The 23,471-nt window shown below is 52.4% G+C and overlaps 13 protein-coding genes across 13 annotated transcripts; 8 read left to right on the top strand and 5 right to left on the bottom strand.

Annotated features, from left to right (window-relative positions):
- Positions 1-956: 956 nt before the first annotated feature.
- COCMIDRAFT_1892 (uncharacterized protein) lies at positions 957-2,789 on the top strand (the record flags this gene model as incomplete). The annotated part of the gene is made up of 2 exons (XM_007685962.1): positions 957-1,798; positions 1,850-2,789. The coding sequence occupies 2 exons, from the start codon at positions 957-959 to the stop codon at positions 2,787-2,789; spliced, it is 1,782 nt and encodes a 593-aa protein (XP_007684152.1).
- A 669-nt stretch (positions 2,790-3,458) lies between these two features.
- COCMIDRAFT_63197 (uncharacterized protein) lies at positions 3,459-4,559 on the top strand (the record flags this gene model as incomplete). The annotated part of the gene is made up of 1 exon (XM_007686017.1): positions 3,459-4,559. A coding segment is annotated over one exon (1,101 nt), but the record flags the coding sequence as incomplete, so codon positions are not given.
- A 122-nt stretch (positions 4,560-4,681) lies between these two features.
- Positions 4,682-5,968, bottom strand: COCMIDRAFT_23018 (uncharacterized protein; the record flags this gene model as incomplete). The annotated part of the gene is made up of 1 exon (XM_007685973.1): positions 4,682-5,968. One exon carries the CDS (start codon positions 5,966-5,968, stop codon positions 4,682-4,684), a length of 1,287 nt encoding a protein of 428 aa, XP_007684163.1.
- Positions 5,969-6,586: 618 nt separating this feature from the next.
- COCMIDRAFT_85043 (uncharacterized protein) lies at positions 6,587-8,593 on the top strand (the record flags this gene model as incomplete). Its single annotated transcript, XM_007686018.1, has 2 exons — positions 6,587-6,940; positions 7,019-8,593. The coding sequence occupies 2 exons, from the start codon at positions 6,587-6,589 to the stop codon at positions 8,591-8,593; spliced, it is 1,929 nt and encodes a 642-aa protein (XP_007684208.1).
- Positions 8,594-9,665: 1,072 nt separating this feature from the next.
- COCMIDRAFT_84961 (uncharacterized protein) lies at positions 9,666-11,209 on the top strand (the record flags this gene model as incomplete). The annotated part of the gene is made up of 2 exons (XM_007686019.1): positions 9,666-9,824; positions 9,881-11,209. 2 exons carry the CDS (start codon positions 9,666-9,668, stop codon positions 11,207-11,209), a joined length of 1,488 nt encoding a protein of 495 aa, XP_007684209.1.
- A 280-nt stretch (positions 11,210-11,489) lies between these two features.
- On the bottom strand, positions 11,490-12,216 carry COCMIDRAFT_84914 (uncharacterized protein; the record flags this gene model as incomplete). Its single annotated transcript, XM_007686020.1, has 2 exons — positions 11,490-11,816; positions 11,989-12,216. 2 exons carry the CDS (start codon positions 12,214-12,216, stop codon positions 11,490-11,492), a joined length of 555 nt encoding a protein of 184 aa, XP_007684210.1.
- A 601-nt stretch (positions 12,217-12,817) lies between these two features.
- Positions 12,818-14,423, bottom strand: COCMIDRAFT_85182 (uncharacterized protein; the record flags this gene model as incomplete). The annotated part of the gene is made up of 2 exons (XM_007686021.1): positions 12,818-13,728; positions 13,778-14,423. The coding sequence occupies 2 exons, from the start codon at positions 14,421-14,423 to the stop codon at positions 12,818-12,820; spliced, it is 1,557 nt and encodes a 518-aa protein (XP_007684211.1).
- Positions 14,424-14,749: 326 nt separating this feature from the next.
- On the top strand, positions 14,750-16,203 carry COCMIDRAFT_85169 (uncharacterized protein; the record flags this gene model as incomplete). Its single annotated transcript, XM_007686022.1, has 3 exons — positions 14,750-14,862; positions 14,914-15,013; positions 15,067-16,203. The coding sequence occupies 3 exons, from the start codon at positions 14,750-14,752 to the stop codon at positions 16,201-16,203; spliced, it is 1,350 nt and encodes a 449-aa protein (XP_007684212.1).
- A 104-nt stretch (positions 16,204-16,307) lies between these two features.
- Positions 16,308-17,342, bottom strand: COCMIDRAFT_85078 (uncharacterized protein; the record flags this gene model as incomplete). Its single annotated transcript, XM_007686023.1, has 2 exons — positions 16,308-17,166; positions 17,218-17,342. The coding sequence occupies 2 exons, from the start codon at positions 17,340-17,342 to the stop codon at positions 16,308-16,310; spliced, it is 984 nt and encodes a 327-aa protein (XP_007684213.1).
- A 465-nt stretch (positions 17,343-17,807) lies between these two features.
- COCMIDRAFT_33291 (uncharacterized protein) lies at positions 17,808-18,758 on the top strand (the record flags this gene model as incomplete). The annotated part of the gene is made up of 1 exon (XM_007685984.1): positions 17,808-18,758. The coding sequence occupies one exon, from the start codon at positions 17,808-17,810 to the stop codon at positions 18,756-18,758; it is 951 nt and encodes a 316-aa protein (XP_007684174.1).
- A 583-nt stretch (positions 18,759-19,341) lies between these two features.
- On the top strand, positions 19,342-20,344 carry COCMIDRAFT_33292 (uncharacterized protein; the record flags this gene model as incomplete). Its single annotated transcript, XM_007685985.1, has 2 exons — positions 19,342-19,375; positions 19,575-20,344. The coding sequence occupies 2 exons, from the start codon at positions 19,342-19,344 to the stop codon at positions 20,342-20,344; spliced, it is 804 nt and encodes a 267-aa protein (XP_007684175.1).
- Positions 20,345-20,549: 205 nt separating this feature from the next.
- Positions 20,550-20,885, top strand: COCMIDRAFT_63760 (uncharacterized protein; the record flags this gene model as incomplete). The annotated part of the gene is made up of 1 exon (XM_007686024.1): positions 20,550-20,885. A coding segment is annotated over one exon (336 nt), but the record flags the coding sequence as incomplete, so codon positions are not given.
- Positions 20,886-21,094: 209 nt separating this feature from the next.
- Positions 21,095-22,441, bottom strand: COCMIDRAFT_85123 (uncharacterized protein; the record flags this gene model as incomplete). The annotated part of the gene is made up of 1 exon (XM_007686025.1): positions 21,095-22,441. One exon carries the CDS (start codon positions 22,439-22,441, stop codon positions 21,095-21,097), a length of 1,347 nt encoding a protein of 448 aa, XP_007684215.1.
- Between the last annotated feature and the right edge of the window lie 1,030 nt (positions 22,442-23,471).

A 23,471-nucleotide genomic window follows, 5' to 3' on the forward strand; every position in this document is an offset into this window, starting at 1 on the left:
TTGTGATCTAGAATGATTATGTGATTATGTCGAACAAGGATCCGACATGTGGCCCAGTGGCGTACTCGAAGGTTGTCCATGAAATGGACTAAATATAAATCTTTGACAGAAACTTTTATCGGAAACAGTCTTGGATGCGTGTAGTATATGTCAGTCAGCACGAAGACGAGAGGCCGTAGTGGAAAAGTCAAACTGGAAGGTTTGGTCGTGTGTGTCGTGTGTGCTTGCAACTCATCCTTTTCAGGTGGATGACAGTAAGCTTACTGCCGTTGCAGAAAATTTGTATGATTCAGATGCATGTTGTCAATGCCAGAGATAAGGCGAGTGAAGATAGCTTACAATTGGGTTTGGTTGGGCTTGAAGGCTCGTTTGTTGGGCTTACTGTTCATTATCCGGGTCCGACCGCGGCGCAGTTGCCATGCCGAGTTGTCGCCGCCACCAAGCCTCTCACCGGAAGAGGCGCACCCTTCAGCTACATGCCAACATTCTCCAACCAATGGACTATTGTCTAACAATCTCTCCCGTGGTCTTGTCCAAACGGGCCACGACTGCTGCAGATGAGGCTGGAGCGGACAATAGCTTCAGTGCCAGCAAGGATGCCGGGTAGATAGCCGAGATGGTGTGGCCGCCATGGCGGGATTGCGGGAGTTTGGTTCGTCGATGCTGGAAGCGCGGCAGATCGACGGTATGTGTATGGAGACCTGGTCAGAATTCAGGTAGCGGCGCAATTCGGAGGGGGACAGGGCAGATACATAGAGGGCCAGTCTCTCCTGACTCTAGGTTTTAGCTCTAAACCACGGATTCCGCCGCTTCTTCTTCGGTGCAGCAGCTGGAGACGAGTGGATCATTGTGGAGAAAAACAGCCCGGGAACAAAGAGTGACATCACCAACACCGCCATTCCTATCCCACCTACTCTTCCGCCCTGCATGTCCCCTGCGACCTGGCACTTGGCAGCATGGACCGAACCGCCCAGCATCTCGCAATCACCCGACCGCCTCCCGCCGATAGCTTCCCATCCATTGCCAGCATCCAGAGGCCGGCATCACGTGCGTCGACCGAGTCGGTGTCGAGCGCAGAGGAGAGGCTACAGTGGCGCAGTCACCCCAACGTTGCAACTCCGTTTCCAGACTCGACGGAACACAATCCCTTTGATGACCCTAATCTAAACTCGTTGTTGCCGCTGAGCCACCAGGCCGACGGTGCGCGCGAGCAGATACAGAAGGAAGAAGTCGAGGATGCGTGCCACGACGATTCAAAGACCGACACAAACGCATCTGACAAGACCGAGGAACCCAGGCCTTTGGCTCCCATCATCAGCAATGTCAGTACCAGACGTAGCGCCCGAGGCACCCTCAAGAGTGATGTACCCGAGAAGCGGAAGCAGCTGAGCTTCAAAGAGCGAATACGGCATTTTACCTGGACCTGGTTCTGTCTTACAATGGCTACTGGAGGCATTGCAAACGTCCTGTACAGTGTCCCGTTCCGCTTTCGAGGCCTCTATGCCATTGGCTGCATCTTCTTCATCCTCAACATCGTCTTCTTCCTATTCAACTGTGTCATGATCTCTCTCCGTTTCTACTTTTACCCTCGCACCTTCAAGGCCTCGTTTTTGCATCCAACTGAGAGCTTGTTCATTCCCGCCGCCGTAGTCAGCTTCGGCATCATCCTAATCAACGTCAGTCAGTACGGTGTCCACCATTCAGGTCTGGGCAATTGGCTGGAGAGAATCATGATTGTCTTGTTCTGGATGGACTGCGGCCTTGCTGTCTGCTTTTCCGTAGGCATATATTTGCTCATGTAGGTCGTTCCAAGCAGTCTCCTCGCTCATGTACATACTAACCAACGCAGGTGGTCCACAACAACATTCACAATCTCTCAAATGACGCCCATCTGGATTTTCCCCGCCTATCCACTGCTCATCATTGGTCCCCACGCTGGCAACCTAGCCCCCAAGGTCGAGAATCCAACCACAGCCCTCACTATCATCCTGACCGGTTACGTTATCCAAGGAATTGGATTCCTTGTCTCGCTCATGATCTATGCTGCCTTCATCTACCGCCTCATGACGCAGAAGCTCCCTAAGGAGTCGCTTCGCCCCGGTATGTTCATCAGTGTTGGTCCCTCGGGTTTCACCATAGCAGGAGTTGTCACAATGGGCCAGGAACTTCCGAGGGTTGTCGCAAGTGACTTCATGGGAGAGGGGAACGGCGAAATCGCAGGCAAGGTCGGCATGATCTGCGCAAACTTTCTCGGACTCTGGCTCTGGGGCCTTGCACTCTGGTTCTTCCTGATAAGTGTTGGCGCGCATTGGTCGTGTGCTAGGCGAGGAAAGATGGACTTTGCAATGACGTGGTACTCGTTCATCTTCCCCAACACTGCGCTGACAACATCCACTTTTGCAATCTCCCGATGCCTCAACAACAACAGGCCCATTGCATACATTGGTTGTGTCATGACCGTTGGTCTCACAGCCATGTGGTTTTTCGTTATTTTTATGAACGTCCGGGCCGTCTTAATCCACCAAATACTCTGGCCAGAGAAGCAGGAGGATAGGACCGAGGGAGGCTGGAAGCAACAAACTGCCGAAGAGCAACAGAGGAGACAGCGCGAAAGAGAACTCGCTGATGGAGGAGAAAGCATCAGAGAACGCGCATGGAACAGAGCCAAAACTTTTCAGAGGAGAGATCGGGCTCCTACCTTTGATGGCCAGGGAGCACCCATGCCATCATTGGCCCGGGCCCAGACTGAGACAATGGCTAGGAAGAGAAGATGGAGTTTCAGAAGGTGAACGAAGAGCATGAGGTGTAGTTGCGATTTGGAATATGGAGTTGCATAGGAGAGCTCAAGGTTGTTTGTCGCTTTTGAGTCGAATTAGTCGATACCCCTATGAGCGTTTCGCATTAGATTGTACCACTTTTGCATTTACGGATAGAAAAAATAGCAGTCTCTTTATGAATCACAAAAAATTCACTCCAAATTGCTAATACGCTATTTCCAAAAATTATCTTGCAGTGAGGGTTTGTAAGTTGGTTGTTCACGACCCACGGCAACAGCCGTGACGTAGTGGGGACCGTTGCTCCACGACATCCCCACCTCGGCTTCTCCGCAATCACTACTCAACATCAAAATCAAACTCAGATATACCACAACAGCTTGCATAGAAGGCTAAGTCTTGGCACAGCGTTTCAATAGGGTTCATCTGGCGGAGTTGGTGAGTATTGGACTCCGAAGTACCCTCGCGTACATTTCGACTTACATTGATGTAATCTGGACCTTTTTTCCTTCAACCACCCACGCACATCATTTCCTAAGATTATCTTTGGTGACTGTTCTATCATTTTGTATATAATACTTGATACTCCCAGTTCGTGCCAAGTAACACTAACTGAGTACTCGCCAGGCTAGTTGCCAGACCTCGAGCCTCTCTTTCACTCCAAGACTCATACTCTAGCCTAAAATGGCTACCGGAGATAACCAGGGCGGGCCTTCTCATGCCAACGCACCCAAGAGTAACGAAACCTCAGCAAATACAGCCTCAATTGGTGCCATGGGTGACCAAGCAAGTACCGACCCTAGCGATATCGTCTACACGCCTCCCGAATCCATCACTGGCATAGCTTCCTCGCTCGGAAGTGATAACACCTCAACAACGACACTGTCAAATACAAACACACTCACAAACCAGAGCATCTCTGGCGCAGCTTCAAACATCAGCAAGCGCGAATACATCTACTTCCTCCCATACCCCCTCCCACCCGGCACCGAAGTCCCCTACTCGATCCATCTCCCCGAGAAAAACCCACTAAATCTCCCCTCTCACCAATTCGAGCCTACAAATACCCTCGTCCTAACCAGTCCCCTCCGCACCTTCGCCGACATCCGCATCTACAAAGCCTTCACCACATCCACCGCACCCACCCCCAACAGCATCGGCCAAGGCCCCCAGCAACGTCTCGAGTGGGCCTTCGCAGGTACCTCGACATCAGTGCCCATCCAGCCACCTGGCGCATCCGATGGCGGAACCCAAAAGCCACAGGAAGACGAAGAGTGGGAAAACGTAACGCATTCTACATGGAAGCACTGGCTCGATTCACGCTACACCGTCGGTGATCCCAGCATCCCTGTGGATGGGGGCGATATGTATCCGCTGTCTGAAGAATTGACGCTCGAAGTGGGTCATGCGTACCACCCAGCGCTTGAAGCAGTCAAGACGCATGAGGAGATGTGGAGGGATGAAGAAATCAAGTCGACATCTTTACCTGTGACTGGCACTGGAGGAAAGAAACTTTGTGTTGTACTCCGGTGCCACGATGATGCTGCGGGGGTCAGAGGCGTGATTGTGCGTGTGGGACAGTATGTACAGGGTATATTGATGCAGGGGGATAAGACGACGGTGGAGCGCTGGGAGTGGGCGGTGGAGAATGAGGGGGAGGATGAGATGGCGAAGTGGCAGAGGACGGTGAGGATAGGCGGTGCATTTTTGCCCTGTGCGGTGTGTTTCCGGGATGCGGTTCTAGCAGTGGGAGGGAAAGTGCGGTATGGAGAGTTTGAATGGGTGGTTGAGGAGGTTTGGGGATGGGTGTAGAAGAGATTGATTAAGCAACAGTCGAAAGAAAATAATGTAAGAACGCCTGAAATGCAAATCTGAACGGTTGAAAAGAAACCCCTTCGGACACGATGTTAACAGTCGTATCCCCACCCTCCACCCTGCACACTCCTGCCCCTCCCAAAACTCACGTCGACCTCCCTCCCAAAATTCAAGTTGAACCCGCGTCCCCCCTGGATATCCCTCGCAACCCTCAGCCCCTCACTGAACACACTCAACGCGCCATTCACGCCCGCATCCCCCATCCCTAACGACTCAGGCATCCTCGGATCCTCATCCCTCGCCATAACCCTCCTCATCATATCCTCGGTCGCCTCGCCCTGAAACCGCTCAAGCGCCAACCGCCTAATCCCCACCTTCCACGTCTCAAACCACTGCTCCTCACTCACCGTCGTATACCTCTTCTCGCCCCTCTCATCCGTCACGGAAAACGGCCATTCGGCCCTTACAACCGCATACCTCCTCGTCGCAAAGAACAGGAGCGGCCACGAGAAAATCCAGAGAAAGGAGAGGTAGAAGAGCCAGCATACCCAGGTTTTCAGGCGGAGCGTGTTGATGCGGGTCGAGGTGTAGATGTCGATGTTGCGCTCTTCGACGGGGAAGGTGATGCTGATGTTGCCGCGGTAGTTGGTCGAGCGCAGGAGCCCTGTGATGCGGTTTCGGAGCTGGGTTTCTTCTAGGCCGGTGATTTGGCGGCGGAGGCGGAAAATGCGTAACATGCGCGGGGAGGCGCAGTAGCGGTGGCACCATTCTGTCAAGGAAGGTGGAGGGGTGGTGGTGCCGATTTCTATGTCGTTTTTTACTCCGGGGGCGCGGTGGGCGAGGATGGTGCCGCGGTGGGTTTTTTCGCCGTTGGAGGCGGTGACGAGGGACATTGGGGAGGTGTCTGATGGGTCGAAGTTTGGGTGGAGGTAGTGTTGGAGGTTGATTACGATGCGGAAGTCGGTTACGTGGTGAGTTTCTCTCCTGTTGTCGTTTTTGCGGACGGTTTCTTTGTGCGTGCCCATTATGTAGATGAGGGGGACGGGGGCTGATTTGGCGTAGGCGCGGATGGCTTCTTCGAGTTGGGCTGGGTCGGTGTCGTACGCGGGTTCCATGACATCGACTGTCTCGACTACACAGGGCTTGCCGCACTTGAAGCTGGGGCGGTCGTGGTTTGTTCGCGTCGAGGGTGGCGCCACATGGCGGATGGGAATCGCTGAGGCGGAAACATGGTTGCTGGCTTCGCTGTCGCTGTACGAGGGAGGCAGGCCAGAGGGTTCTGGCAGGTCGGTGTAGGCATAGTCGTCTCGTGTGGTGTGGAGTGACACAGCTTCAGGGTCGTCGCGATAGCTGGGCGGAGGAGGGACGGGCTTCCCCATTTTGATGTATAGGGGTGCACGGCACGATGGGAGAGGAGTAGTGAGAGAGCAGAGATAGTGGAGTTAGGAAGAAGATCATCAGTCCTAGTAATATCCAGAGGATGGCAGGCGACCCGTGAAACGCCACATGAGTCTCAGCGCCCACTATCAGGCAACCATTGGTTTATTGGCATGTGAAGGATTCTGATACGCGCCAAGCATCTGCATCTGCTAGCATAATTTTAAATGCCACAAGGTGGTGTGCATATTGGTGAATTTCCATAGGTGAAAGTCATTCACGTGCCCTTCCTCGCATGTGTCTTGAGACGAGGCGGCGTATACAAACATGACGCGGGGAAGGGTCAGGCACGGAGACGCTAGTGAAGCTTAACTCCGGAGCCAAAAATTTGGAGCTCGACGCGACAGCGGCCCGGCCAAGGACATTGCATATTCACTGTACAGTCATATCCCGTGTCTGACTGGACTACAGCCTCAAATCTGGCCTCCGTCACTCCCTGGATCCGCCGTATATGTGGATTGCGAGCGCGCCCAGTCATCACCCGCAAAGCATGGGCTACCGGTAGCTTTCTTCTTCGCGCATTCCACACAACCTCCACCATGGCTTCCAACGACGTTCCCATGGCCGACGCAGTGGCGCAAACCATCGACGCAGCTCCCCAAGCCGGTCAGCATATATCCCACGAAGGCAAAGAATATACCACCATCAAGGAAGGCCTGGCGCATATTCTTGTCCCACATGGCGTACCCACCTCGACCGATCCAAAACTGTCCAAGGAAGAGACCCAGAAGCAACAGGTCTTTTACAACCCCATTCAACAGTTCAATCGTGATTTGAGCGTTTTGGCCATCAAGACATTTGGTGAGGATTCTATACGGCGGAAATTGAACAAGCATGAACAGTTCAGGAAAAAGAACGAGCGCAAGAAACAGCGCGCCCAAGCGAGTCGGGCAGCAGGAGATGCGGCGGAACCTGTCGACGAAGCGCCCGAAACGTCCGGCGCCGAGGATGAGGCGACCAGAAAGAGGAAGCTTGCGGAACTTGAACTAGAGAATACTACGGGTCCTTCCAAGAAGCAGAAAACCGCCCCAAACGGGAGCGAGGAAGAAGTGGAGAGCGGAGAAAAAACATCCTGGAAACCACCCTTTAGTATCCTGGACGCACTATCTGCTACCGGTCTACGTGCTCTCCGATACGCCAAGGAGATTCCCTTCGCAACCGCTGTCACTGCCAACGATATGTCTCCCAAGGCGGTAGAGTCGATCAAGCTCAACGTCAAGCACAATAAGCTGGAGGACACCATTACGGCAAATACAGGCAACGCTATAGCCTACATGTACAGCTTCTGCGACAAAAAGGGCTACGATGTCATTGACCTTGATCCATATGGCACTGCCGCTCCTTTTATCGATGCCGCTATTCAAGCCGTCAACGACGATGGACTGCTCTGCGTCACCTGTACCGATTCGGCCATATTTGCGTCACATGGATACCTGGAAAAGACTTACTCGCAGTATGGCGGCCTGCCCTTCAAGGGCGAGCCATGCCACGAGGGTGGACTGCGCTTGATCTTACATGCCATAGCATCCTCAGCTGGCCGCTATGGCATGGCTGTTGAGCCTTTACTGTCCCTCTCCATCGACTATTACATTCGAGTCTTTGTGCGAGTGCGAAAAGCGCCCAATGACGTAAAGCTACTCGCTGGCAAGACGATGCTCGTATACCACTGTGAAAGCGGTTGTGGCGCATGGTCTACACAGTTTCTGGCACGGAACAAGGTCACCAAGAACAAAAACGGCGACCCGATGTATAAACATGGCTTTGCACAGGGACCCTCCGCGGATCAGCATTGCGAGCATTGCGGACACAAGACCCACCTCTCGGGACCAATGTACGGTGGCCCGCTGCACAACGTTGGCTTCATCGAAAGAGTACTAGCGCAGCTCAATGAGGCCGACCGGCAGACGTACCCGACAATGGATCGCATAGAGGGCATGTTGCACACGGCGTTGGAGGAAATCACGTTTGGAGCAAAGCTAGAAAAGTCGAATGGTGCACAAAAGACTGAGGTTCTGGATCCCCTTATTCCCAAGGCCGATCCTGCAGAAATAGATCACCATCCCTTCTTTTTCATACCCAGCGCAGTTGCCAAGGTGGTTCATTGTTCCGCTCCGCCGTTAGCAGCACTACGGGGAGCGCTACGACATGCAGGGTTTAGGGTGACGATGAGCCATTGCAAGCCAGGATCGATCAAGACGGATGCGTCGTGGAAAGACATTTGGCACGTAATGCTTGAATGGGTGCGGCAACGAGCACCGCTCAAAAACCCAATCAAGACAGGAAGCCCGGGACATGCCATTATGGAAAAGGCCAGTGGAACCGGCTATACCAGAAGCATCCCTCCAGAGTCAGCGCCTGCCGACTCGGCGCCAACAGCGCAAGAAGATGCCGAGATGGCCGATGGTGGCCCAGAGACAAACGGGGCCACGCAGCTGCCAGCTTACCTCGAGACCAAGTTCGAAGTCAATTTTGACGAAAAGCTGGGTAGGGATCATGACCGGGGAAAGTACGTCCGCTACCAGCTTGCTCCACGCGAAAACTGGGGCCCAATGGCACGCGCAAAGTGATCCAGGTGTAACGAATGAAAAAATAGCAAGTAACACATCCCTGCCTGCACACGTTGTCTTTGCGATGTCGCCTTGCATTTGCATCGTTTTGCAGACTCGTCTCCAATAATCATTGTCTCTGCATCCGCCCAATATGGACAAATGTTGCGCAAGTCAAACGTCATCGCACCTGTGCTGAGCCAGGACGACAGCAGCCACCAATCGCTTCACCAGGTAGTTTCAATTCATCTCGTTCGTGCGCCCTTTATGCGTCTATTGTTTTTCCCTTAGTCTAGGCGACCATTTTTCGATTCTCATGCTGCCTCCAGCATCTTGGACAGGGGCGACACTCAGATGCCCGCATGCCCGCATCTAGCAGCCAAGCGGAGATTTGTCTGCACCTGTGCCTTGCATATTAGTTATTTGGCGACCGGCTGATGACGGCGGTGTGGATGAACGTTTGGACAGGATCCTCGAGGAAAGAGTATACGCGAGGGCAAGACTCCGCGGAGTAGGCTGGCTAAGACGTGCCTGATTTCTCAGCACAAGTTGTAGACCCGATGTAGGCTTAAGCGTTGTGCTACTCCCGAACAAGATCGGAACGGTTGACCTATTTTGCGGGGCGGGAATACTAGCGGCTCAAAACTTCGACCGCTCCACCGTGTCATCACGTCGTCACGTTCTTAGCACGCGGCAAATACTGCGATCCACCTGCGATCTTCCCCCTGCGCGCACGCGTTCACTTTGCATCGACAAGTTTTTACAGGCCCGAAAAGCATGGAGCATACGATCTTCGCCAATAGCGCATTTGATTTGCCCGCCTTGCACGCCCGATGGCATTTCCAAAAACCCATGTCGTAGCTGACTTCTCTATGAATGCGGCCTTCACTGCCGCATCCGCTCAGTCATGAAATCATGTCGTACTAGCCCTCTTCAGACGACATACCTTGTAGTCGTTGACACACTGCTTGCAAATTACATACAAGTGATGCGGTCATCGGCGTACAGCATCTGTAATAGATGTATATATTGAACTGTACATGCCCCCTACATTCGGACCTCACAACATTACGAACCGACAACTCTTTTCAACATGTTGACCAAGAGCCTCTTTGTCACCTCTGTGCTTGCGGCATGCGCTGCCGCCGCTCCCAGGCCAGATGTGCCAGGCTACACCGATGCGGATGCCAGTTTCTCCGTCACTTTTGACCCAGCTGAGACTCCTGCCACCACCTTTGGTCCTGACGTCCAGGTTCCTGTGAGTATAATGCACAAAATCAATTGTGAGCCTAGCTGATTACTCTTTAGGCCATCCCTACCACTGCTGGCTCGGCCCCTCCCCGAAGGAGTTCCGATGTAACTGGTGCTACCAGTCACGGTCCTTACTCTGGTACCCCTACTACTACCGGAGCTGAGAAAGCGCCTACCACCCTTGGCACTGTTATTCCTCCTCTACCACCAAACCCAACGGCTACTTACTACAACACCAATGGCAAGCCCCAGGACCCCATGCCCATTCCCTACATGCCAGCTGGTGGTCTCGGCACCAACGGCACCTTGCCCCGCTACCTGGTCAACAGCGACTTTGACTACGAGTCCATTGCTCTTGGTCTATACCAGGAGTGGATTGAGCTTGACCTGTTCAACAACGGTCTTGCCGTCTTCTCTGAGCAAGATTTCCTTGACGCTGGTCTTACTGCTGAGGACCGTGCCTACATTGCCTTTATGGCTATCCAGGAAACCGGCCATGCCACTCTCCTTTCCAATATGCTTGGCGAGACTGCTCCTCCTCAGTGCACATACGACTACCCATTCCGCACTGTCCGTGAGTTCATCGACTTCAACATGAAGGTGACCCGCTGGGGCGAATCTGGTGTCTGGGGTTTCATTGCCCACCTCGACTCTCGCGAGGTCGCCAACATGCTTTCCCTGTCCATTGCTACCGAGGCCCGCCAGCAAACATCTTTCCGTCAGATGATGGGCCTCCCACCCATGCCCGTATGGTTTGAGACTGGTATCCCTCAGTCATGGCAATGGACCTACCTTGCCCCATACATCAGCTCTTGCCCCCAGAACACCACTCGTCTGGCATGGCAGAACTTCCCGGCTCTGTTCATTGACAACCAGCCCAACCCCAACCGCTTCTCGCCCAACGACACCCAGCCAAACGAGGTTGCTGGCCGCCGCCCCTCTGACCCCTCCGACTCTACCATCAACGCCGATGAGAGCTGTGTCAACGTCAACGCCACTGAACACCCTGGCTACTCTTGCTCCCCTGGTATCGCACGCAACCGTACTGAGCCCCTCTCCTTCCCCGGCAGGCTCGTCAACCTGACCTGGGAGAACCCTGGTAAGCCCGTTGGCCCCAACATGTCATATATCACCGACACTGTTGCCGGCGCCCCCGCTTTCGTCGCCTGGGTCTCGCAGCTCAACCTCACCTACACTCCTCTGGAGATTACCGGTAACAACACTGGATACACCTACCAGCCCGCCGGCGAGGTCTACGAGGGTGACCCTGCTGCCAACGACACCATGTTTGTTGCTCTCACCGACTCTGACCCGTACCTTACTCCTTTCAACCTCAGCATGATCAACCCTCATGTTGTTGCTCTTGGTCTTTACCAGGCTGGTTAAAGTGAAACGTATTGGAAATGTAATGTATGAAGGCTTATTAGCCGGTTTTAATCTGACAATTGTATGATTATTGGATGAGAAGTAGAAAGAAGTAGAAGTATATGAAGCTGTAATGATACCAATCTATGAACCAAGCATTTATCATCGAGCTATTGAGAGTCGTTTTTTCCTTGTGATGGTTTTTATCCGTGAACTTGTCTGTAACTACCAACCTTTTCGATTTCTTATCCTCTCACAAGCAAGAAATTTTACAAAAAGGCAAGAGTTAAAGTGCGATAAATCATACCACACCCCCCGCCCTTTCCATCTCCCCTCGCAGTTTCCCCATCTCCTCGACAACAACTTGATGATCATCCCACTGCTTCAACCCACTCACCACCACCACCGCAACCATGCCATCGCACCCTTTGATAAAAACCGGTACTCCACCCCCGTGAATCGCATACTGGCCCGCCGTCTCCCCGAGTCCTAGCTTCGCTTTAAACGCTTCTTCGTCGCCTCCATACTGGTTCTGCAAGCGCCACGTGCTCGCGGCGAAGCGGATGACGGCGGCGCGCTTGCGCGAGATCCAGATGTCGTTGTCGGAGGAGGTGCCTGGGTGTGTTACCTAGTCATTTTGATCAACTCTACATCTTTCCTGAAACTTGCACTCGTCTTTATTTTTTGTTCCTCCTTTCTTTTGGAGACTCTTTTTTTTTCTTTGAAAAAAAAGTTATACTGGTATATTTTCCTTTGAATGGAAAACGAATGAAAAGGAAATAAGATAAAGGGGAACGTACGGCGTGAAATAATACGTGCGGTGGTGTACTAATCGTCGAGATGTGCACGACGGCTGGTCGCTCTTCCGTAAGTAATCTCGTGCGTAGATTGACGCCGAGTTTGAATGCTACGTCTCCGTTCCAGAAGGGGAGTGTGCAGTCTTTTTCTTGCGCTTTGATGGCGTCGATGTCGCGGGGTGCGGTGGCGATGGGGGTGTGGTTGGGGAGGGTGACGTCGGGTGTTTCCATGGTTTTTCTTTGCTATGATACAAATTGCACAGAGTAGGGATTGAGCAGGATGGTTCTTCTTAGGGAAGAGAAGGGGAAATTGAGTGGGGGGATAAAGAACAATTGAGGGAGGTTTGAAAGGGGTTGGTATTGGATTTGATAGAGAGGGATGCAAGATATAAAAAGATGGGAGGAGGATGTTGTTAGTAGCACTAAATAGGTAATTGTAACAGTTGCCGATGCCGCCCGTCTGGGCGCTTTTTTTCTGACAGCTATCATCGATAATTGTGGTTCCCTTGCGGGGTGCGCTATTGCTGGCGCTGAACGCTTCCCCCGCCGCGATCATCGATTTCTTCTTACCTACAGATGTACTTGCATATTTTGTGAACGCAACTTTAGTTGAGAGAATGACTACTCGGGATTGCGTTTGGATTTGCTCAGAACGTATCGTAATCATTATATACTCCAAATCTAAATACTGAAACAACAGACTTTTGCGGTCCTAACCTGGGTGCCATCTTCTCCATGACTGTTTTTTTGACCGGATCAAGCAGCTCGTAGGGTATACGCTAAAGGACTTCAACTCGAAAAGTAGAAAATACGCATGTAAACTTTTGAGAAATTAACCTTCCTCAGTGTCCATCTGGTCGCGTCCTCTTCTTGCTCCTCCGCCACGACCGCGACCACCGCCTCTACCTCCACGGCCACCCTTGCCCCTCTGCTCGTGGAGATCCTTCATCTCCCTGACTGCTATCCTCTGTGCCTCATTGACTCGCTCCATATACACCATTGCCTCATCCTTGTTAATGACCTCCTCTGGGATCTGCTTACTAAGCGCATTCTCGATACGTAACCAGATCTCAAGATCGTACTGTGTGACAAAGGAAACAGCCTTGCCGGACTTTCCAGCACGTGCTGTTCGGCCAACGCGATGAACATAGGTCTGTGAATCACTGGGTAGGTCAAAGTTGACGACGAGATCAACAGCAGGAATGTCCAGACCACGAGCTGCTACGTCAGTGGCTACAAGAATATCGCGACTTTGAGTCTTGAACTTGTTGAGCGCACCCAGACGAGCGGATTGTGAGAGTTGGCCGTGAAGAGGGATAGCACCGAAGCCGAGAGTGCGGAGGAGAATGGCTATGCGTTGTGTCTCATTGACTGTGCGGCTGAATATGATGGTTGGGTGGCCAATGTTGTCGTTTAGAAGATGGATGAGGTACAGGTCCTTGTACTTGTGCGGAAGGAAAATGTATCGTTGAAGGAGTGTTGAAACGACTTGGTGAGACGAGCTGCTGATGCTCACTCGGACGGGGTTCTGCAGGGCAGCTCGTTGCAAGCTCTCAACTTTGCTGCTCATGGTCGCCGAGAACAAATATGTGTGTCGTCCCTCTCTGGGTAGCACCTTCAAGATCTTGTCGAGAACCGGTCCGAAATCAAGGTCGAGCAACCGATCGGCTTCGTCGAGAACCATGTACTTGAGGTGTTTTAGGGAAAATCCCTTGGTATTCTCCAGGTGGTCGAGCAGACGTCCTTTTTACGGTCAGTTTCTGCTCCTCAGGGTTAGGCAGACTGGACTTACCAGGTGTAGCAACAATAATGTGTGGTTTCTTAGACAGAGCAATTGCTTGGGGTACCATGTCCATTCCTCCCACCAGCGTCGCACACTTGACGTTGATGATGCTGCCGAGAGCATCAACCTGCTGTGCAATCTGATATGCCAATTCTCGTGTCGGTGCCAGGATCAGCCCAAAGAGCGATTGTTGTTTCTCCAGCAGCGCTTGAAGAATTGGTAGGACGAACGCAGCCGTCTTTCCGGATCCAGTTTCAGCAAGTCCAATGACATCGCGACCCTGGAGAGCCAACGGTATAGCCTGAGCCTGAATCGGTGTCGGGTTCGTAAACTTGAGGTTTTCGCAAGCGTCGCAAAGTTCTTCGCGCACGCCCAGGTCGGCGAATGTCTTCTTTGCCTCGTCTGCGCCAGCTGTAGCAGCTTCTGCCTCTTGCTCGGACCCAGATGTATTCGCTACACTCTGGTCTTCAGCATTGTCCGAACCATCCTCGTCTCCCTCCTCTTCGTCATCATCGCTCGACTCGGGTTCTGGCGGTGGTGCGGGCTTCGCCACAACTTTTTTCGCTGGTACGCTCGACGGTCGCGCTTTCTTTGACGATGACGCAGCCGCAACGCGCGCGTCTTCGGTTCGTTTTCTCTTCGCAAATCCAGGCATTTTGATCTGAAGAAAGAGTCCAGGAAAGATGTGCGAAAGTTGAAGTCGATGCTAGCCTATGGCATGCATGGACCACCGAAATCTTGGCGAAGCGGACCAGACCCACAGAAAAGTTTCCAGTTCGCGACCGGTCGCGACAGAGCAGCCGATTTCACGACATCAACGGCTGCTTTCAGTCGAACACCCCAAGTCCCGCTTTCGCCTATTACTGCGCCAGTTCCTGGTTCACTTTTCAAGAATTGTGATACAGAAATCAGAGTCGAATTTCGGAAAAGCCGACTTTGAAGCTATAGACCCGCCCGAAAACCTACGATTGAGCTGTCGCAATGGCTCGTGGAAGAGGAACTGCGAGAAAGAAGCAGTCGGCGAAGGACAAGGAGCTTGCCAAAAAGCCTGTTGCAGGTCCCAAGTCCATGGTGATCCGGATTGGTGCACAAGAGTGAGTTGGGTTCTGCCAAAAGTCTTTAATCAAACCACTCACACAGCTTAGAGTTGGAAAATCTATCTCAGACCTTGTCAATGATGTCAGGCATTGCTTGGAGCCTGATACTGCTATTAGGCTCAAGGAGCGACGTGCAAACAAGCTCAAGGTATGCTTCATCAAAAGCCCACGGTCTTTGTCCTGACCTCTAACAACTTGTAGGATTACCTCGTCATGTGCGGTCCGCTCGGCGTCAGCCATTTGCTTCTCTTCTCCAGATCAGAAAGCGGCAACACAAACCTTCGACTCGCCCGCACTCCCCGAGGCCCTACGCTCCACTTCCGCGTTGAAAACTATTCTCTCTGCAAAGATATCATCAAAGCCATGAAGCGCCCGCGATCCGGTGCAAGCGACTACTTGGTCGCACCATTACTTGTCATGAACAACTTCTTGACAAGTGATAGCGATAGAGAAAAGCTGGGAGAAAAAGCGCCGCCAAAGCACCTCGAGAAGCTTGTAACGGACATGTTCCAAGGCCTTTTCCCACCGATCCAACCACACACTACCCCTCTTCACTCAATCAAGCGAGTTCTCCTCCTCAACCGCGAGCCTCCCTCCGAGGATACCGGATCCGTCAATATTAGCCTGAGACACTATGCAATTACAACAAAGCAAGTGGGAATACCAAAAGCCATCAGGCGACTCTATGCAGCCGAAAAGCTTGTAGGTAGCAGGGAAAGAAAGAAGAGCGCACTTCCCAACCTAGGCAAGCTCGAGGACGTCGCAGACTACATGCTCGACCCCTCAGCAGCAGGCTACACATCCGCCTCGGACACAGAACAAGACACAGACGCCGAAGTTGAAGTCACAGCCCCAGTCCGCCAAAAAGTGCTCTCACGTCGCGAAAAAGAAAAGCTCAAAGCTGGCGACGAGACCTCGCACGCCCGCGCCCGCGGGTCCAAGCCCCGCGTCGAAAAGCGTGCGGTAAAGCTGATTGAGCTGGGCCCCCGTATGAAGCTGCGTCTTACTAAAGTCGAAGAAGATGTATGTGGCGGAAAGGTCCTCTGGCATGAATTCATTACCAAGAGTAAAGCTGAGGAACAGGAGCTGGAGAAGAGGTGGCAGCAGAAGAATAAAGAAAAAGAAGAGAGACGACGTATTCAGCGGGAGAATATCGAGAGGAAGAGGAAGGAGAAGGCAGCTAAGGGGGGGACTGCTGAGGGAGAAGAGGAGGAAGGCGAGGAAGATGAAGAAATGGAGGATTTTGAGGATTACGACATGGATGACGATGTTTGGCAGGATGCTGCGGATGCGGGAGAGGAAGGCGAAGACGATGAAGACGAGGAGATGGAAGAATGATTGATGTAAAAATGATCTGTAATGATACCCCGTTGGACGCTTGCATCACGCAATGGTATACATCTCAATCCACGCGTTTCAACTGCATCGCAATTCACCACACCTCACGCCCCCTTTGGCTTCTTAATAATCACCTTTTCCCCATCCGCACTCAATTCCCACCCTACCCCTTCCTGCACCAGCTCCTCCCACCGCCTCTCCGTCGCCCTCTCCACAAATGGGCGATCCGCACTCAAATACGCTTTTCCCAGACACTTGAGCGCATGCACCCTCATATTGCCATCCGCCCACTCCATAACGCTCCGCTGATACCCATCCACCGCTCTTCGCACACGCCAAAACCCTACATAATCATCCGCAACTAAAGCTCTCAGCACGGCTTCGACGCGCCAGTCCTTGTACCCGTACTGCAGCTTCGTCTGGCGGGCGCCCGAGAAATTTGATTGGCGACATGCTTGGTCGAGGATTAGGAGGCCGACGAATTCGTGGAGGGTAGAGGGCGGGAGCGGGTTCCGTGGGTGGATTATGTTGAGGAGGGAGAGGAGGGAGGGTAGGTACGAGGCCCAGTCGTGGCAGAGGATACTGACGTGGATGGCGAATGTGTAGGCGCGCAGGGTGAAGGAGTCGGAGCGGCTTGAGGCGGTGATTGCTTCGCGGAGTTTGCGGAGGGAGGAGAGGACTGTTTCTAGTTCTTGGATTGAGGGTGCGAAGGCTTTTTGTGGGATTGAGGGGGTGGTAGTAGGAGGAGATTGAGATTTAGTGTTTTGGTATTCTGGGGGCGCGTGTTTTGAGAGGGATAAGGATGAGAAGGAGCTGGTGAGCTTGGAGCTTGCTTCGCTGTTTTTTGTGTCGGTTGCAGAAGCGAAGAGGTGGTCGAGTTCCTCGCGGTTGAGGGCGCAGAGTTTCATGTAGCGCTCGATGATGCGGTTGAAGTAGGTTTCTTGCGTCTTGAAATCGTTGAGTCTGCGTAATCAGCGGGTGTGCTGATTCAGGCGAGGCAGAGGGATGTGGTACCGTGTCTCGCCTTTGCTGGGTAGCCCGTAGCTCTCGAGCATGTCTTCTCGGACGGGTTTGAGGCGGTTCCATGCGCCTGATGCAGCGCGGCGGCTACTTGGGCGGACAGGGTCGGTGGACTTCATGGAGGCGGTTGACGTGGTTATGCGAGAAGCGCAATGTTCAAGTTAGGCCAAGAGATGTTTTCCAGATCGGCCTGTATCGTTGCTGAGAGGCATTACGAGCCATGGTGGGCTTGGATAAAGACAGTCGCGTAGACACCATCGAGGCAAGGTGATGGAGGGGCAAGCGCGCCCGAGCTCGACTTGAACCGCGTCGCTACCCCGCTGAGACGGCGTGGTAGCAGACATGCCATGTCATTGATTCTCCGGAATCTTATTGAGCCTTTGGTGATTGTCAAAAGGCGACGTGTGATGCTCGCAAGATTCACTGGATGTGGCATAGCTTGCCAAAGGTCCCTGGCAGTACGTACCAGTCGGCTCAAGTCCTCCAATGTCACCTCACGCCAATTAAACCCTCCACCTCTGGACAACCAGACTTAACAACAAGCGAACTCCTAATCTCTTCCTTGATCACTTCCTACTACAATTATGAACGCTGTCAAGGAAGCAGCCTCAAAGGCCGCAGATGCCGGCAAGAAGATAGAGCAAAAGGTAGAGGAAAAACTGATATTAGTATGGGACGAGCTGTCTCCATGGCAGCAAGATAACCATTACATTCAAACCGGGTACAGAGCGCAGTCAAACTCTTACTCCAAGTCATGGAAGAGCCTTGGATATTTGCACAACGAAACCGTCAACATCTATACCCATCTCATCGGGGCTCTCCTGGCAGCTGTGGCTGGCATCGCTCTGTACTTCACGTTGGGACCACGCTATGCGACTGCAACTACAGAGGATGTGTGGGCGTTTGGGTGCTTCTTTGCCGGAGCAGTGGCATGTCTGGGTATGAGCGGGACATATCACACCATTCAAAATCACTCGCACGAGGTAGCCGTATGGGGCAACAAGCTCGACTACCTAGGCATTGTCTTCTTGATCTGGGGCAGCTTTGTCCCAGTGCTGTATTATGCCTTCCGAGATGAACCCGAGCTGAGGAAGACATACTGGGCCATGATCACGACGTTGGCAGCGGGAACTTCCATTGTATCCACACATCCCAAATTTCGCACGCCAGCGCTCCGCCCCTTTCGAGCTCTAATGTTTGTGCTCATGGGCCTCTCTGCTGTGTTCCCTGTTCTGCATGGGATACAATTGTATGGAGTCGAGCACCTGCGAAGAAGTATTGGACTGGACTGGATTTTGCTGCAGGGCGTCTTGTACATCAGTGGTGCTGCCATCTACGCGGCTAGAGTGCCCGAGAAGTGGAGTCCAGGAAAATATGATATTTGGGGCTCCAGCCACCAGATATTCCATGTGCTGGTTGTTCTAGCTGCCGCAAGTCATCTCAACGGCCTTGTCCAAGCTTTCGACTATGAGCACGGCCAGCGAAGGAGCGAAATAACGGCTGCGCTGGGGAGCAAGGGGCTGTGGGCTCGGTGATATAGAGGGCGACGTGATTGGGTACACGACAATGAGGTTCCCGCTGAAGTATGCTCCGGGCATCATGGATACGAGCATCTCGGTAGCTGCATTATGTTCCCTTCCTGTATGATACGTACTGTGTAGATACGTCTGTTTGTAGAAATGGATATGGCCTTCTTCCATGGTCTTCTGGAACATGCGCTTCTGTACAAATCCAGTAAAACTCTGAGACGGGCCGGGGTGTTTTGCGCGATGCGAACGCCGCACAGACTGGCCGATGACGCCGTGCCAGCCACCTTCCCCATGAAATGCTACACGCGTGGGCCCGGTCTGGCCAATCACAGCCTACCGCCATAGCTACCGATCTTGCAGCGCTCCTCCCAGCACTTCATTCTCCGACACCCATTCTTCTGTCTTCTCTTTCATCTACACGTCGCGTCTCTGATCACTGTTTGTACATCATCGCCACATCTCAGATCATTTTTGAAAGCACCCTGCGCGTCAACTCCCCCACTACCTTGCTTCTGCGACGCCAAAGGCTCTTTCGCGAAGCATAACGTCATCCCATATCATCTGCGATTGCAAACCCACGTTACACACAATGACTGACACTGAAATTCAACAAGGAGACAAAGGTATGCGCCTCTCATTTTTCCCATGATGTTCCCATATCATCAAGCCCGGCACGACTACGTATAGTCAGATCCCGCTCGGCGCATTGCACTCGCCCACGCGCACTCTTCGCGCATCCCGGCGCGTTAATACAGCCTCGGTCGCCTCGATCATGTCTTCGCTGAGAATGTGCAACATCATCGCTAACGCGTCTTTCTTCAGTCTCATGGAACTGGGGTTCAGGACAGCCCAGCGGCACCGTTGCCGAGGTCAAGGAGCAGGGCGAGCTTGCCATTGAATCCAACAAGGGCAACACGATCAAGAAGAATGCCGACCCCGAGAACCCTGCAGTTCACGTTGAGAGGTCAGGCAATGATGTCGTGAAGCGCGCCTCCGAGCTTCAGATCAATGAAAAGGCCGAGGGCACCAACGGCGACTCCAAGCAGGAGGACAAGAAGGACGACGCCGAGAAGTCGGAAGAGAAGCCGGCTGAATCAGAGAAGAAGGAAGATGCTAAGCCGGCTGAATCCGAAAAGAAGGACGAGGAAATGAAAGACGCGCCTGACAGTGAGGAGAAGAAGGAAGAGGCTCACACCAACGGCGAATCCAAGAACGCAGAGTCCAAGGAGACAAAAGAAGATACCAAGGACGATGCATCAAAGGAGAAATCCGATGAAAAGTCTGACGAAAAGTCCGAGGCCGACAAGGAGGATGACCCAAAGACTGGCGACAAGCGCAAGGTCGGGGAGACTTCCGAGAAGACTAACGGCGCTGAAGCTGAAGCTGACGTTGAGAAGCCTGCTGAAAAGAAGGCAAAGACTGACGAGGCCGATGGTGACGCTGAAGCCAAGGAGGAAACCGAGACCAAGACACCCGCTAAGAAGCCTGGCCGCCCCAAGAAGGAGAAGAAAGAACCCGCAAAGAAGAAGGAGCCCAAGAAGGCTGCCACTGCTGACGGTACGCCACGCCGAAGCGGCAGGAACAAGGCTTAAACAGCAAAACCCTTACTACAGCCCATACTTCAGTATCCACCAGTACACTCTCGTCTTGCAGTCTGGGGTGATATTCCAAGCACGCATTTCTTGGTATGCGCGTTGAGATTTTGGATACTGCTGGATGTGGTGTTCCATTGCGGTCAATTGGTGAGCGAAAACAGACTATATCGACAATTGAGAAAAACTGAATGAAGTAACGGCAATGGAAGGAAATGGATATGGCAATGGATGGTGGCGCTCTGGGATCCGGTCTGTTTTTGTCTACTATCCTAGTAGCGCTTTTTTTGTCCTCTTGTTGTATAATAAAACTCTTGTCTACGGCTTTTTATGGGAGGATTGGACAAGGGAAAGCGTTTCCAAGGCTAAAAAGGTATATCGAATGCATGCTATGAAGTATTACTGCTTGACTGGTGCTTCTGTGATTGCTTACATATTAACTACGCGCATCCATGAAGATGGACAGTCTGTAAGTAAGGTGTCACTTCGCATGTTTAATTGGAGACATACAACTTTAAGTAGACTAAAAACCACGCTTCCTCAGCCTGTCATAGACTTGGAAATTTTGGATCTTGATAATTTGAAAGCAACGTACTCACAAAGCACAAAGGGGAGATTATATAGATTGTGGTATGTTTGTCGAGATTACTTTAAATTGCAGTCTCTATTGCGTGCCGGCACAGGTGCCCTGAAGCGAAGAGCCCTTTTCAGCCTAATCTATATTTGCTCTATCCAACACAAGTCCCCATTCTATACCTTCACTTTCAATATCCACTGCCTTCCCACGCAAGCCCACCTGCTGAACAGAAAGCTAATCAAACTCAACCCAAGAACTGCACAAAAGAAGGCCACCATGGGCTGAGGTCCAACCGTCTCCACAAGCTCACCGCCAATCGGGATGCAGACCAGGGTTGCTAAAGAAGCTATGAAGTACATACTCCCATAGTAGCGGCCAAACTCTTCTGCTCTGCACAACTGCCCAACACATGCAGGTGTCAGAGCCATCCAGGAACCCGTGCCGAATCCAAAGAGGGCTGTATAAGCATATAGTGCCGGCAGTGATGTGGTTCCAAGAGGCAACCAAAGAACTAGCATCCACAATAGCGTGAAGACTATCATGATGAAGAGCGTATTAAACCTCCCAATCTTATCCGCAACGTACCCCGGGAGCAAGCGTCCAAGACAAGAGACTCCATTGAGCACCGCAATGAGATAGAATCCAGTATCAGGCGGGAAATCGGTACTCCTTGTCGCATACGTCGGCAAAATCCCCAACCCCCCAAACAACACAACCTCAAACCCAAATACACTCAGCGTAAACAAGCTCAGTCTCAAATCCCCATAAATCGATGGCGAGATAATCGCCTTCTTCTTCGCCGCCGCTGACGGCGGAATCCTTGCCTTCATCAATCCATTCGCCGCCACAAAACACCCAAGAAACACAAACCCCAGTATTCTCAACGACCACGCATACCCGTACTTTGGCAGCGTCGTCCTCAGCACAAGTGGAATCGCCAATCCACCCCCGGAACTCCCCATCATGGCCACCCCCTGCGCCAACCCCCTCCTCTCCTTAAACCAATGCGCCACAACCGCCAAACTCGTCGTCGTAAGCGCCGCACAAGAAAACCCGCCTAGCACACCACAACAAAGCAGCATCTGCCAAAACTTTGTACACTCCGCTAAGAGAAACACCATGGCAATGAACGCGGCGCTGCCGCCCAGCGCAATCCAGCGGGGACCATACCGGTCGAATAAGGGTCCCACCCAGATACCCAGGGCGAGGGAGAGATAGACGAATACGGAGGGTATCCAGCCGATGTCTCGAGAGGACATGGAGGAGAGTTGGTGCTGCGACCAGTGGTCTTGCAAGGTACCGATGGAGACTTGCAGGCCGAAGGAGGGGAAGAGCATGAGGAAGGCGGAGAGGACGACGAGCCAGGCGCGGAGACCGCCTTCGGGGAAAGGGGGTTCGGAATTCGTATTGGGAGAGGTAAGGGGGAGGCCGGGTTCGGGGTCTGTTGGGTGAGAGGGGAGTTCTGCATCGTAGCTTTGGGAGGGTTTTTCGGTGTCTTGGTGTGTTGGGTGGGATTTCATTTTCGGGTCTGTGTTTTGTAGTGGGGTATGGATTTCTTCTGGTGATACTGATGGTTTGTTGGTGCTGAGTGTCGGAAGGGCGTTTGTCTGGCTTGTTGGACTTGCGATTGGATCCATTGCGACTTCTCAGGACGACCAGATACTTTTTCCTTGCTCTTAGGTCGCGCCGGTAGTTCAAAATCGTAAACAGATAAGAAGGTGGAATAAAAGGTACAAATTGCGTCAAGTCTCTGCGACAGCGCGAACCAAAACCACATAAAGAAAAAAAGTTGTCGTGTAACTAACTCTGCGTAGGTAGTCTATCACATGAAAAAAAATTCACCTATATAAAATTTACATGTCACCGACTTATCTTGCAGACCCGTTGCCAATCTTACAACGGCGGAGCGCGGCAATCCGCACATCTTATACTGTATCCAGCCCAGAGCGGACGTCTTGGCAGTTTACGACAACGGGAGCCTCGTTGACGACGGGATTGCGACAAACGGGTAATCAAGACGTGGCGGGCGGTTGTGCAACCTGCATTATGTGCGCCCTATCGCTTGGAAGGAATGACTAGTGGGACGCCCGGTTTTCTCTTTGCAGTTGGTGGTGACGAGGGTGCCCCGCGGAATGTGGTTGGCTGGGTTAATGCAGGTCGGAGTGGATTTGTTACTCCGGTGTTTCTTTAAGGGTGATGGGGATTGGAGTTCCGATATCGCGTTTAAACTACCTGAGATTGTGTGATACCTTATGGGATTAGAGAGATGAGATGTTTTTGTGATTGAAATGCGTAGAAAGATTGGGGATTGGGTCTTGGGTTGTATCTTATCTGGCGGAGTAAACTGTGCAATGATGAGAAACTATGAAGGACTAGAATGTAAGTAGGTGGAATATTACTACTACTAACTAGTCGTAGCCATTTCCGTGTTTGTGTATATTCGGGGCTACTCCACGAGATCACTTTCGACTTGTATCTCAACTTTGAGCCGCTTATCGTGAACATTGATCTACCTTTTTCGTCGTCAGCATTGAGCTTCATGCCAGCTCC

Source organism: Bipolaris oryzae, assembly GCF_000523455.1.
Source record: "Bipolaris oryzae ATCC 44560 unplaced genomic scaffold scaffold_15, whole genome shotgun sequence".
NCBI lineage: Eukaryota > Fungi > Ascomycota > Dothideomycetes > Pleosporales > Pleosporaceae > Bipolaris > Bipolaris oryzae.